General features: G+C 36.6%; 1 protein-coding gene across 1 annotated transcript; it reads right to left on the reverse strand.

Annotated features, from left to right (window-relative positions):
• Window positions 1-4424: 4424 nt before the first annotated feature.
• Window positions 4425-9494, reverse strand: LOC140246819 (plasminogen-like). The gene is made up of 4 exons (XM_072326148.1): window positions 9449-9494; window positions 8400-8672; window positions 5923-6207; window positions 4425-4744 (listed from the first exon to the last, which is right to left on the reverse strand). The coding sequence occupies exons 1-4, from the start codon at window positions 9492-9494 to the stop codon at window positions 4425-4427; spliced, it is 924 nt and encodes a 307-aa protein (XP_072182249.1).
• Between the last annotated feature and the right edge of the window lie 2472 nt (window positions 9495-11966).

Here is an 11966-nt window from a genome sequence, read left to right on the forward strand (position 1 = left end):
CTTTGATGCCAAATGCATGGTACTAGAGGTGGGCTATAGAGGGTCAATTTTTGGTCACATTTTCAGAACATGCTCATCACACCTTAGTTTGATGACTTTGTGCCTACTGACACCATTTTTGAAAAAAAAAGAATGAAAAAAAAATGCGAAATCCAGGGTGCCCCGGCCGAAATCGTTAAAATTCCAAGATGGCCGCCGTTTCTGCTTTAAAAAGACATTTTTGGCTACAACTCGGCTATTTTTTGGTCAATTGTGATGGTTTTGGTGTCTAACCCCATGTTTTAGGGGTCAAGAAAATGGAATATAATGATGATTTTAGTGTAAAACCAGATCTTCCACATGATACTAACCTTTTTCCCATATTTAGGGTTAAATTTTCCTTGTCCTTTAACCCCTACCCCATCCGCCATTTTTGCACTTTTTTTCTGTATCTTTTTAAAGTCATGTTATCTACCATACTCTTAATATCGAGTTCTAGCTATCAATCTGGTGTTTCCTACCAATAATACAGCAAGAAATATACAAATAACTTATGTTATACGTGTATGTGTCATGCAGGTACCGGTATGTGGCTGGTGCATTCAGGATGCATGGTCACTGTGAAGCCAGTGGCTATATTTAATGGTATCTGCTTTATTAACATTTGGTCTTTAGACGTGTACGGTGTAGTCATACACTGTATTGTACAGTTCTACTGTAACTTTCAGTCACAGAGAGTGAGATGATGACTCTACCATTATGATGCTATAGATGTGAGGAACATGCATTGTACATAACATTTGTTTGTCATAGATCTGGTTGGATAATCACTCAAATGCTATCAAATTTCCCATGAAACGTGAGGACTCTTGCTTTATAAAAGTACAGCAATATACCATAGATGGTAGGGAAAAGCAGCCATGAGAAATAAGGGACCAAGTGGTGATGGAGAAACACAAAAACTAGGCTAAAAGATGAAAAAAATGACTGAGTTATGGTAAAAAATGTGTTTTCTAGGCATGACGACAGATACAATACCATCCAGTCAAGTACCTTTGTGCAGGACAATTGGCATATATATAGAAGACTTATTCAAGTCATTTTACAAAATTGTACACCTACAGTAGAATTGTACACTTTGACTATTGTTAAAGTCTAATGACCAAATGTCAATGGGCACCATTAAGCAGATACAGTATTAGTACTGGCTGCACAGCTACCAGGCATCCTGAATGTACCAGCCACATACCGGTATCTGCATGACACATACACATATAACGTAAGTTATTTGTATATTTCTTGCTGTATCGTTGGTAGAAAATACCAGATCGATAGCTAGAACTTGTTATTAAGAGTATGGTAGATAACATGACTTTAAAAAGATACAGAAAAAAGTGCAAAAATGGCGGATGGGGTAGGGGTTAAAGGACAAGGAAAATTTAACCCTAAATATGGGAGAAAGGTTAGTATCATGTGGAAGATCTGGTTTTACACTAAAATTATCATTATATTCCATTTCCTTGACCACTAAAACATTGGGTTAGACACCAAAACCATCACAATTGACCAAAAAATAGCCGAGTTATAGCCAAAAATGTCTTTTTAAAGCCGAAACAGCGGCCATCTTGGATTTTTAACGATTTCGGCCGGGGCACCCTGGATTTCACAGTTTTTTCGTTCTTTTTTTTCAAAAATGGTGTCAGTAGGCACAAAGTCATCAAACTAAGGTGTGATGAGCATGTTCTGAAAATGTCACCCTCTATAGCCCACCTCTAATAGTACTTCCTTTAGAAAACAGTACGTTAGTGAGTTGTTCGGATTAGAATATTGTGAAGGACAACGGACGGTAAACAAAATACACGTAGTATTTTGTGTGTGTGTGTGTGTTCTGTGCATGATAACCAGTAGTGAAGAGTTTGTTTGTTCCGATAGTCTTGTCAATGAATATTTATCATTTCAACTGTTCTTTTTTTTTATAAAACAAGAAAGGCAATTAACACTCAATGCGTGCACTTTCTGGATTAATAGGAAAACTTGCGCTTTGTGTTCACGACATTTATTATAATCACCTTTCCAATTAAAATATGTGTGTGTGAAAAAAAAATGTTTTCTCAGTAGTGTGTTAGTGCTTCTTTCTTGTTTTCAACGCCAATCATACCTTGTCTAATTAGTCAATATTCTTTTTTTCCCTCTAAATTATTACTGTACCTTTGAAGGAACATTATTATTTTATTTTATCTATTAAATGTCGTCACGCTCGCATACAAGAAACCATTCCACACATTGTTATTATTTCTCTACCTTGGATAAGAATTACAGAGTAAATCAAAAGCATTTCAAAAAGAAAAATACTATAAACGTTTTTACCTAATACTTGAATATGCCGATTACATTCAACAAAAATCACTTTGAAGTTTGACCAACTTGAACATGGGCACTCGATGGACAGCGCTCACCTCCTGTGAATTAATTGATAGAAATAAAGATATTAACGAATGACATGTGTATAAATGACGAATCATGATACAAGAGAGTTGAATAATATATATCATCAATAAAACAAAACTATTACACGACCCGTCTATAATGTTGGGTGTGCAAATGCATTCTAGATGTGGCCCACTATGGTTTTTCAATTTGTCGGTTTAACTCGTCATGCCTTCGGAAATTCTCTGACAGCCTCCCCCCCCCCCCCCCCTCCCTTACGAAATTCTTGAAATATGATTAAAGTGCGCACTGATTGATTCATCAATTTTATTCTATTTCTGAATTTCTTTTTCATACAAACACATGAAATACAAAATCAATTGAACAAAGTAATTAAGAACAGTATAATTTTAATCTGACAGTTAAGATAAATGATTAATTCAAATATCCAACATTCCTGATTAGCTCTGGAATTCTATAACAGTGGCGGATCCAGGAATTTCGTCACGGGGGAGGGATGCAAACAACATTTCTGGTGCTACTTCCGGTTTTATTCCATTTTTTGCTTATTTCTTCGGTTTTCACAGCAAATAACGAAGAGGTGCGTGCCCGGTATCCCCCCCCCCCCCCTTCTGGATCCGCCACTGTATAAGAACTACTTAAGTATACAAACGCTTGGGGTCAGTGAAAACCAGGCCTTCGTTTTTGTACGAGATAAAAAATAAATCAAACATATCGAACGCCATGTCGGAAAAGGTAAAATAGACGAGATTTAACAGAAAAGAGCAGATACTTAAAGAAGAACCAAAAGTATTTTGTTAACTTGTCAGTACAACACAAAATAAAGATGGATTTAAGCAACGAATGCAGACACTCCTGTCTACAACTCTGAAACCTAGTTTCCGTATAGTCATAATAGGGTTTTAAAGCATACTAGGAACGGGTTATCTGAAACTTATTTCTAAAGGAATCTCATTTGGAAAGCTTTTTCATGGAAAGAATATTTAAAAAAGGAAGGAAAAGACGTGTATTCGACTCAAACCTCCCCATCATGCTTTAACTGTAAGTCGTTATTTTTTATTCACTAGTAAATTAAAATTTGAGATTGAAGTTTCTGTGACGAAAACGTTTAGATTAATCTTTTTTGTTTCGAGAAAGCATCAAGGGGTAACAAAATTAAGGGAAATAAAGTGATATACCTTCCTTATTACCAAAAGTCTCACGGTCTAAATGGTACATAACACGAATCTACTTTCTTTCTTAAGATAATTTTAAGAACGAAAGTAGATTCCTGTTATATATCATTTAGACCGTGATTCGCCAAAATTCAAAAAAATTTGTACGTACAAGCGCATAAAAAGATAAAAACAAAGTTATTAATTAATGTGTTCATAATTCCTTTAGTAGTGATGACAGTGGTAACTTTCTTTCATGGAAGTCTCGATCATGATAATCCAGAGGAGCGGGGGTGTGTGGGAAAAAGGTGTGACAGACACAGACACATTTACACACTTAATAAAAAAAAATACCAACCTTTTTCTTCGGGTTAAGCCAGTGATCAATGATACAGCCGCGAACTTTTCGGATTATCAGTGGTAGAGACACTAACGTGACATACGTCACCACGATCATACAGAAGACGACTCCAAAAGGAAACGGGGAATGAAGCATCTTGTACAGATTGGTGGCTAAATAAAAGAACAAGAAAGAAAGAAAGTCGATGCTAAAGATGTCATCCGTTGGTCAAAATATTTAATACAATCATAATCGACATTTAAAGCATATTATAATTATACATTCATTGTACCATTGATGTTGACAACATACCTATAACAAAATAATACAAACTCATATTCTTCAAGGCAAATAAAAATGTTATTCTGATCTTGTTTTGTTTGATTACATACAATCGTTCGTAGCTCTTTTGAGTGACCATGATATTCTTCTGGACAGGTCTCCCTTAGTGTCGTGAAAAGCCATTTTCAATTTATTTTCCGTTGATTCATTATGAAACACATTCACGTGGCGTTTAGGCCCACCAACTCACGTTTGCAAACCGTGCCATTTTCAGCCATGTAGAATCCCGTCTTGCAATTGCACTCGTAATCGTCTCCCGTCGTAGGTACGCAGACTTCGTTTGAAATATCACAAGGAAAATCATTTCCACTTAGGAAACATGGGTTCACATGTGATGCTGAGGAAGATGCACTCATGGGGCTTGAGATGGCTGAGTCAGAGGAGGTCTGAGATCTCGAACTCGGCGAATTCGTTGTGGTCCTCCGCAAACCATTTGCCGAGGATGACGTTATGTTGGGAGTCGATGTCGGAATCGTGGATCCTGGTTTTCCAGTTGCCAAGTACAAAAGAAGAAGAAAAAAGGCAAATGTGATTTTAACATTGGTAGCAACGATATCAATATATAAACCTTAAAAACTAACAATTTTTTTCCTCTTCAAGAAAAAAAAAATGTTTGAACATAAAACGGCGTCTCAGTCGTTAAAAAAAAAAAATGGTTCTAATGACGGTACGTTAGTATGAATATAGGGATGACTGTATCCATTCTTTGCAATGGAACTTGTTTGTTACTTTCATGCTTTTATTTTAAGATTGGTCTGCGATTTTTTTTTTTTATACTTTTTTGTGAAATAAACTTGTTTGCCATTCTCCTGCGGGAGCGGTTCTAAAAGAGCAGTCTATAAGCTTCAAAATGATGTATAACGTAACTCAAATGGATTCTTCTAACATATATACATATTGCAAAGAAAAGTTAAAGTTGAGCATGCTCTTTTAACATTTTTTTTTTTGTTCGTGATAAATGTAAACTTTAAAAGCAGTAGCATCATCCCTTCAAAAGTTATTACAGTTGAAAGTGAAGAGTGTGCAAAGGATTTTCAAGAAATGAAAAGGGGCCTCTTAGAAAAACCTGATCACATAACTCTACAAAAATATGAAGAGTTTGTTCGCAAAAACCGACAAGTCCATATTTGCCAAATGGAGATATTTGCGATTAAAGGTCAAGAAAAATAGAGAGAGTAATAAGAACATTTTGGCTTCTTTTGACCATAACTTCAAAAATGTACCTTTATATGTAGTGACCAATATATCATTTAATAGGTATTATTTTGTACTTTATGATAGAGACCATACTTCAAAATCTTCAAAAATGGACTTATCGGTTTTTGCTAACAAACTCTTCATATATACATATATATAAAGTTCTGGAAAAACTGCTGAAAACCCTCTTTCCGATTCCATGCATAATCCAAAATTCAAGAACACTGTAGAAGATGAACAGCTCTTTCACAAAATATGGAAAACTTAAAATTGAGTTGGTTGACCCGTTTCACCTTTCCTCACGTAAAATCAAGGGTGCGACTTTTAGTTTGTTTTGTGATGCACAGTCATATATATAATTTTATATAAATATATATATATATATATATATATATATATATATATTTGTTGTTGTTGTTGTTGTTGTTTTCTGGATGAAGAATACGGTCATTAAAAGTTTACCTTCCACATGCTCTTCACCGCTGCAGTTTGTGCTCGGTGACCCTACTGAGCAATATTCCCAGCGAACGCCTGAATCTATTGTGTAGCACCATGTTGAAGGCTCCCCGTCCGGATTCCGACAGAAGTTGTGATCTCCCAGTCCTGCATCCGGGTAATTTGAGGGCGTTCTATCGTGGACGTGAGGGGACTGTCTGGTCCACATTTGACACGCTACGCCGTTCTGTGTTTCATTAACAGCGCCACGATAGTCCGAGGCATCATCCTCCTCAAAACATTCCGTGAGACCTAGAATGTATGCGAGAGGAAAGGGCCTACCATCAATGGCAGTTGCCTATCTCACATACATGCGAGTAAATGTGATAGCAGTCAATTTGTTCAAGTCAAGATGGATTGCTTTAAGGCATTTGAAGAGCCTAATGAACTATAAAACGGCCGTTGGAGACACATTTTTAGTAGAATAGAATGTGGTTGAAACAAAATTTCTATCATAGTCTTTAATGTCTAACAAAGGGTAAAGACAGGATGATTTTAATACACCGACAGGGAGATGGCAACTCTATCATTATATCAAGAATTGTTTGACGCTCAGGAAGCAGTACATTAGCAGTGCTATTTCTTTTAATTGATTCGTTAGAGATTGGAAAATAACCTTTTATGTTGCCACATTACATTACCAAATTTGATTAATTTTAATGGTAAACCATAGAACAGCATGTAACTTCAATGACATCAAACGTTTAAAATGAACATTACATTATAATACTTGCCGCTGAAATAGCAATAACTTCTATATCTTTTTCGCCTCCTCTTATAGCACGACTACTGCAACTCCTTCCTAGCCGCCCTCCCTCTCTCTCCGCTCACTACATTGGCTACCGCTCCGCTCCAGCATCACTTTCAGGATACAACGTCTGACGTACAAAATCACACGTAATCTTGCACCCACATATAATTCGAAACCTAGTCTCTCATCGTTTTCTCTCTTCTGCCAGACTCATCCGTTCATCTTCCTCTCTCCGAGTACTTCATGGCCCAAGTACAAAAACCCGTTGAGGTGACCGAGTCTCTCTTCCCTTGTCCTACCCTTTGGAATAAAATCCCGTTCAATCACCAGAATGCCTTATCTATTGAATCATTAAAGATGCTTCCCAGAAAGTGATCTATTTTATCAGTTGTAAGTTTTGTTTTTGTTTTTGTTTTTGTTTTTTTGGTCTCCCTTTGCTCTACCCCTAAGAATAAACGTCTTCTTCACATGCAGAGTACCTCATCTATTAAATCATTAACAATGCTTCAGAAAACTCATCTGCTTAATCAGTTCTAACTTGTTTTTTTTCCTGGAGGCGAACACAGTCAGTTATTTGTGACCCTGCACCACAAAACAAACAAAAAGTCGCCAGACACTGATTTTTAGTTAAGAGCATATTCTGAAAGAGCAGACTTCAAGCTTTAAAATGACGTATAACTCAAATCAAATGGACTCTCCTAACCTATCTAAATATTGGAAAGAAAACACACACTCCAGAAAAGTGAACTGAGAAAAGAGGCTCTGAAGCACAGGGTCTGTTCAAGCGTTTTCTTCACCAAGCCATGCTACCTGTGCAATGAATGGGTCAAAAAAAAAAAAACAGGATGAAAACCACCGGTTTAACCACGATGAAGGATTTATCAGATGAAGCTGAAATTGAGCATGTTCTATTAACACATTCTTTCTATGATAAATGCCAACTTTCAAAACAGTAGCATCATCCTTTCTAAATTTATTAGAGTTGATAGTGAAAAGTGTGTATAGGGTTTTTTAAGAAATGAAAGGGGGACTCTAAAGACACACCTAATCTCACTATTCTAAAAAAAAAAAAAAAAGTGTTCGGGATAAACTGCTAAAATCACACGTTCCTGTTTATTTCATGACACCAAATTTTAGCATAATGTAGGAGAAGATTTGCTCTTTCAGCAAATATAGAAATGTCAAGATTGACCAAATTGACCCTTTTTACCTATTTTCAGTCCTCACACAAAAATCGGTGCGTGCGATTTTTTGTTCCGTTTTGTGATGCACGGTCACATTTATTTATCTATTTTTTTTTTGTATCACTGTATCACATAGATTGTTTCTTCTCCTCCTACCTCTTCTTTTTTTGTCGCTATTATTTTGGTTTTGCATTTCCCTGATGTAATTGTGTTTTCAAGTTGTCCTGCATAAATAGCAACAGTGCGCTCAGAAGCATGGTTAAAAAGCTCCATATCAATGCAATGATTATCGTCATTATTATTATCATAATTATTATCATTATTATTATTATATTTTCTCATTACTGTATGGCAAAGCTTACAAAATTCAGAAATTAAGAAACCATTCACAAACAAGGGAACAAAGGAGAGATTTAGAAGAAAACAAAAAGAACAAACAAAACAGTATCAACAAAAACCAAGAAACCCATGACAAAACAAAAGGGGAAAAAACTCGCCTTGAGAAGCACTTGGACTGTTACAACTAACGCTAGGCGGGCCTACTGGGCAAAGCTCCCAACGAAGGCTTGGGTCCGTTGTATAGCACCATGCCGATGACGTTGAGTCTGGATTCCTGCAGTAGTTGTGCTCGCCGAGATCTGCGTTCGGATAATTTTCTGGTGTTCTCGTGTGAGTCTGCGGAGACTGCTCGGTCCACATCTGGCAGGGAATGCCACTCAGCGTTTGATTGAGAACGCCGCGATAGTCGGAGGCGTCTTCCACCACATAGCATTCGCTGGGTACTGACAAACGTAATCCGAATGCCAAAAATAGGCAGACAAACAAACAGACAGACAAACAAAAGTAAATTAGTGGCATCCTATGCTTAAGGAAAGGATATATGTTTATGAAAACTTTGAGTGAAAATGTCAACATTTTATTATGAAAATAGGTGAATATTGAATGACATACTAGAACATTATATTGGAGGGAAACCTTTTGAACCCATTGACTTGCAATTCACTTCCAATGGCAGTATACAAGCGTTTTGTTTAAAAAAAAAAAAATATATATATATATATATATATATATATATTGTAGAAAATCTTGCCTAAGAACATATCATGTAAAAAAAAATACATACATTACCACATGAGGAACATTGTCTATGGGTATGAAAAAAAAAATGACCACAACAAAAGGATCCTAAAGTCGCTGACCGCTGAGACGAGAAGATCGAGTAAGAAGTCACATCAACAAAATCGGTCAAAACAATCCGATTTCTGTGTTCGGCACAATGTTCTAGTCTAATGTTTTGTCTATCATCTGCCGAAATATCGAAGCTAAATGATCAAACGAAAGGCAAGAAATTAGCGTTTTGTTTGCCATGATTTTTCAACATTCAACGTTACAGAAACGTGTCCGAAGATTTGGACTTAGCGCCACAACTAGACTCCACCCCTAGCAACGAGGGAGTAATCTTATTGATCAGTGCGTGGCGTCCTGATTATTGATTGGTCGTGCATAGACCGCTGGCGCTGAGCTTGAATGAACGTCACGGAGGTCTCTACTAGCATACCTTCTATTTTCAAGCGGTGAAAACTGTCTCGCTTCCCCTTGATCATGTTAGCGTCGGAAGAAAAATTTTCAAGACGTTTTTTTTTTTTTTTTTTTCTCGAAACACTGATTTCCTCAACCACTTGACATGCGCTAAAAAAACTATCATCGATATCTCCACAACCGAGTACCTTTTATGAGTTGCGGTATTATGAAATTAGACAAGAAGATTAAGGGAATAATATCTTGTCATTTTCTAAAAATTTTCCTCCCCGACTTTTGGATGTTGTAGCGGGTCTCGGGGCCTTCTACCTGTTCATGTGAATAGAAACGAGGGTGAGAGAGAAGGGGAAAGGACTTCTCTTACGAAGATGTATGAAGAGTTGGACTAAAATATAAATGCTCATGTTTTGTCTTCAAGTACTGCCATCTGCTTACTGTTTGTTAACATGTCTATTACCGGGGAGGCAAAATGGAATAACTCTTTTCAATAACAACGGATGCAAAATTGACAATGCTGTATCTTTGATAAGTAGACGTTAAAAAAAAAATCCACCCCAAAATATTAACACTAATACTAATATATATATATATATATATATATACATATATATATATATAATACACACATATATGTGACCCTGCACCTCAAAACAAACAAAAGGTCGCCAGACATGAATTTTTAGTTAAGACCATATTCTGAAAGAGCAGACTTTAAGCTTTAAAATGATGTATAACTCAAATCAAATGGACTCTCCTAACCTATCTAAATATTGGAAAGAAAGCACAAACTCAGGAAAAATGTGAACTGAGAAAAGAGGCTTTGAAGTGCAGTGTGTATTCAAGCGCTTAATCTTTACCAAACCATGCTGGCTGTGCGATGAATGGGACTAAAAACATGAAGTAAACCAACAGAGTAACAACAATGAAGGGATTATCAGATCAAACTGAAATTAAGCATGCCCCATTAACACATTTTGTCCATAATCAATGCCAACTTTCAAAGTAGTAGCACTATCCTTTCAAAAGTTATTAGAGTTGAAAGTGAAGAGTGTGGACAAGGTTTTTCAGAAATTAAAAAAGGGATTCTAAAGACACACCTAATCACACTATTCTACAAAAAATGTTCAAGATAAACTGCTAAAAAACACACTTTCCTGCCCGTTTTATGATACCAAATTTTAGCAGAATGTAAAAGAAGACCCGCTTCTTCAGAAAATATGAAAAAGTCAAGTTCGGATAGGTTGACCCATTTCACTTATTTTCAGTCCTCACGCAAAATCAGTGTGTGCGACTTGATGTTCGTTTTGAGGTGCACGGTCACATATGATATCGATATATAATAATGTGCGTGTGTGTGGTGTGTGTGTGTGTGTGTGTGTGAGACCCTGCAGCACAAAACCAACAGAAAGTCGCCAGTTACGAGTAATCTGGCAAATTCTGAAAGAACAGAGTCTAAGCTTCAAAATATTGTATAACTCAATTCAAATAGATATTTCTAACCTGTATAAATATAAGAAAGAAGGTCCACATTCTGGGAAAGTTTAAACTGAGAAAAGAGGCTCTAAAGAGCCTATTCAAACGCTTAATCTACTAAATGGTGCTACCTGTGCCACGAAAGGGACAAAAACATGATGTAATTCACTGTAATAACAACAATGAAGGGATAATCAGATTAAGTTGAAATTAAGTGTGCACTATCAACCCGTTCTGTCCATGATAAATGCCAACTTTCCAAGCAGTAGTGTTATCTTTTCAAAAGTTATTAGAGGTGAAAGTGATGAGAGTGCAAAGGAATTTTCAAGATGTGAAAAGGGGCCTCTAAGAAAAACCTGATTGCACTTACTATACCAAAAAGGGGGATGTAGAAAAACTGCTGAAAAAGCACTTTCCCATTAAATCTATGATCCCAAACTGAAGATCAATCGAGAAGAGGAATAGCTCTTTTAGACAATTAATTATGAAAATCTCAAAATTGGCTTGGTTGACCCGTTTAACCATTCTTGAGTCTTCACGCAAAATCAAAGAGTACGACATTTTGTTCGTTTTGTGATGCACGGTCTCATAATCCTTTATTCCTACTGTACAATATTGCTCTGGAAACTCACCTTCGCAGCTCACTCCGTCAGAGCCAATTTCGTACCCTTCCTCGCAGGTGCACGCATATGAAAAGCCATCAAAAATACACCCTCCGTAGGGAATATCACAGGGAAAGTTCTCTGTAGTAACATTGCACGGGTTGGACGCATTTTGAGAAGCAACTGTCGTAAAAGACAAAATACAACGTAAAATACGGTCAATAATTGAATGTACTTGGTTTGACCCTTTTAGTACTATTTTGTTAACGACAGATTCTGGAAAATCCCATTCCAAACTTCAGAATAATATACAAAGCAATACAAATACATTGTCCAAACCTACTTAGATAATGATCCGAATGTACATATCCTGGGGGGAATGGTTACTGAGAAAGAAGGCTTTGAAATTTGAGTCAATTGAACAAGTTTTTGTAAAGGAACCTGGTTGCCTGCGTATCAAGC

This window comes from Diadema setosum, chromosome 3, assembly GCF_964275005.1.
Source record: "Diadema setosum chromosome 3, eeDiaSeto1, whole genome shotgun sequence".
NCBI lineage: Eukaryota > Metazoa > Echinodermata > Echinoidea > Diadematoida > Diadematidae > Diadema > Diadema setosum.

What these genes read in the sequence shown, in the direction of transcription:
- LOC140246819 (XM_072326148.1), bottom strand. Translation starts at nt 9,494, where the DNA reads ATGATCAAGGGGAAGCGAGACAGTTTTCACCGCTTGAAAATAGAAG. An exon ending in TCACCGCTTGAAAATAGAAG is followed by an intron (nt 8,673 to 9,448) that starts GTATGCTAGTAG and finishes TACGTTTGTCAG; the next exon opens with TACCCAGCGAATGCTATGTG. An exon ending in CGTTAGTTGTAACAGTCCAA is followed by an intron (nt 6,208 to 8,399) that starts GTGCTTCTCAAG and finishes CATACATTCTAG; the next exon opens with GTCTCACGGAATGTTTTGAG.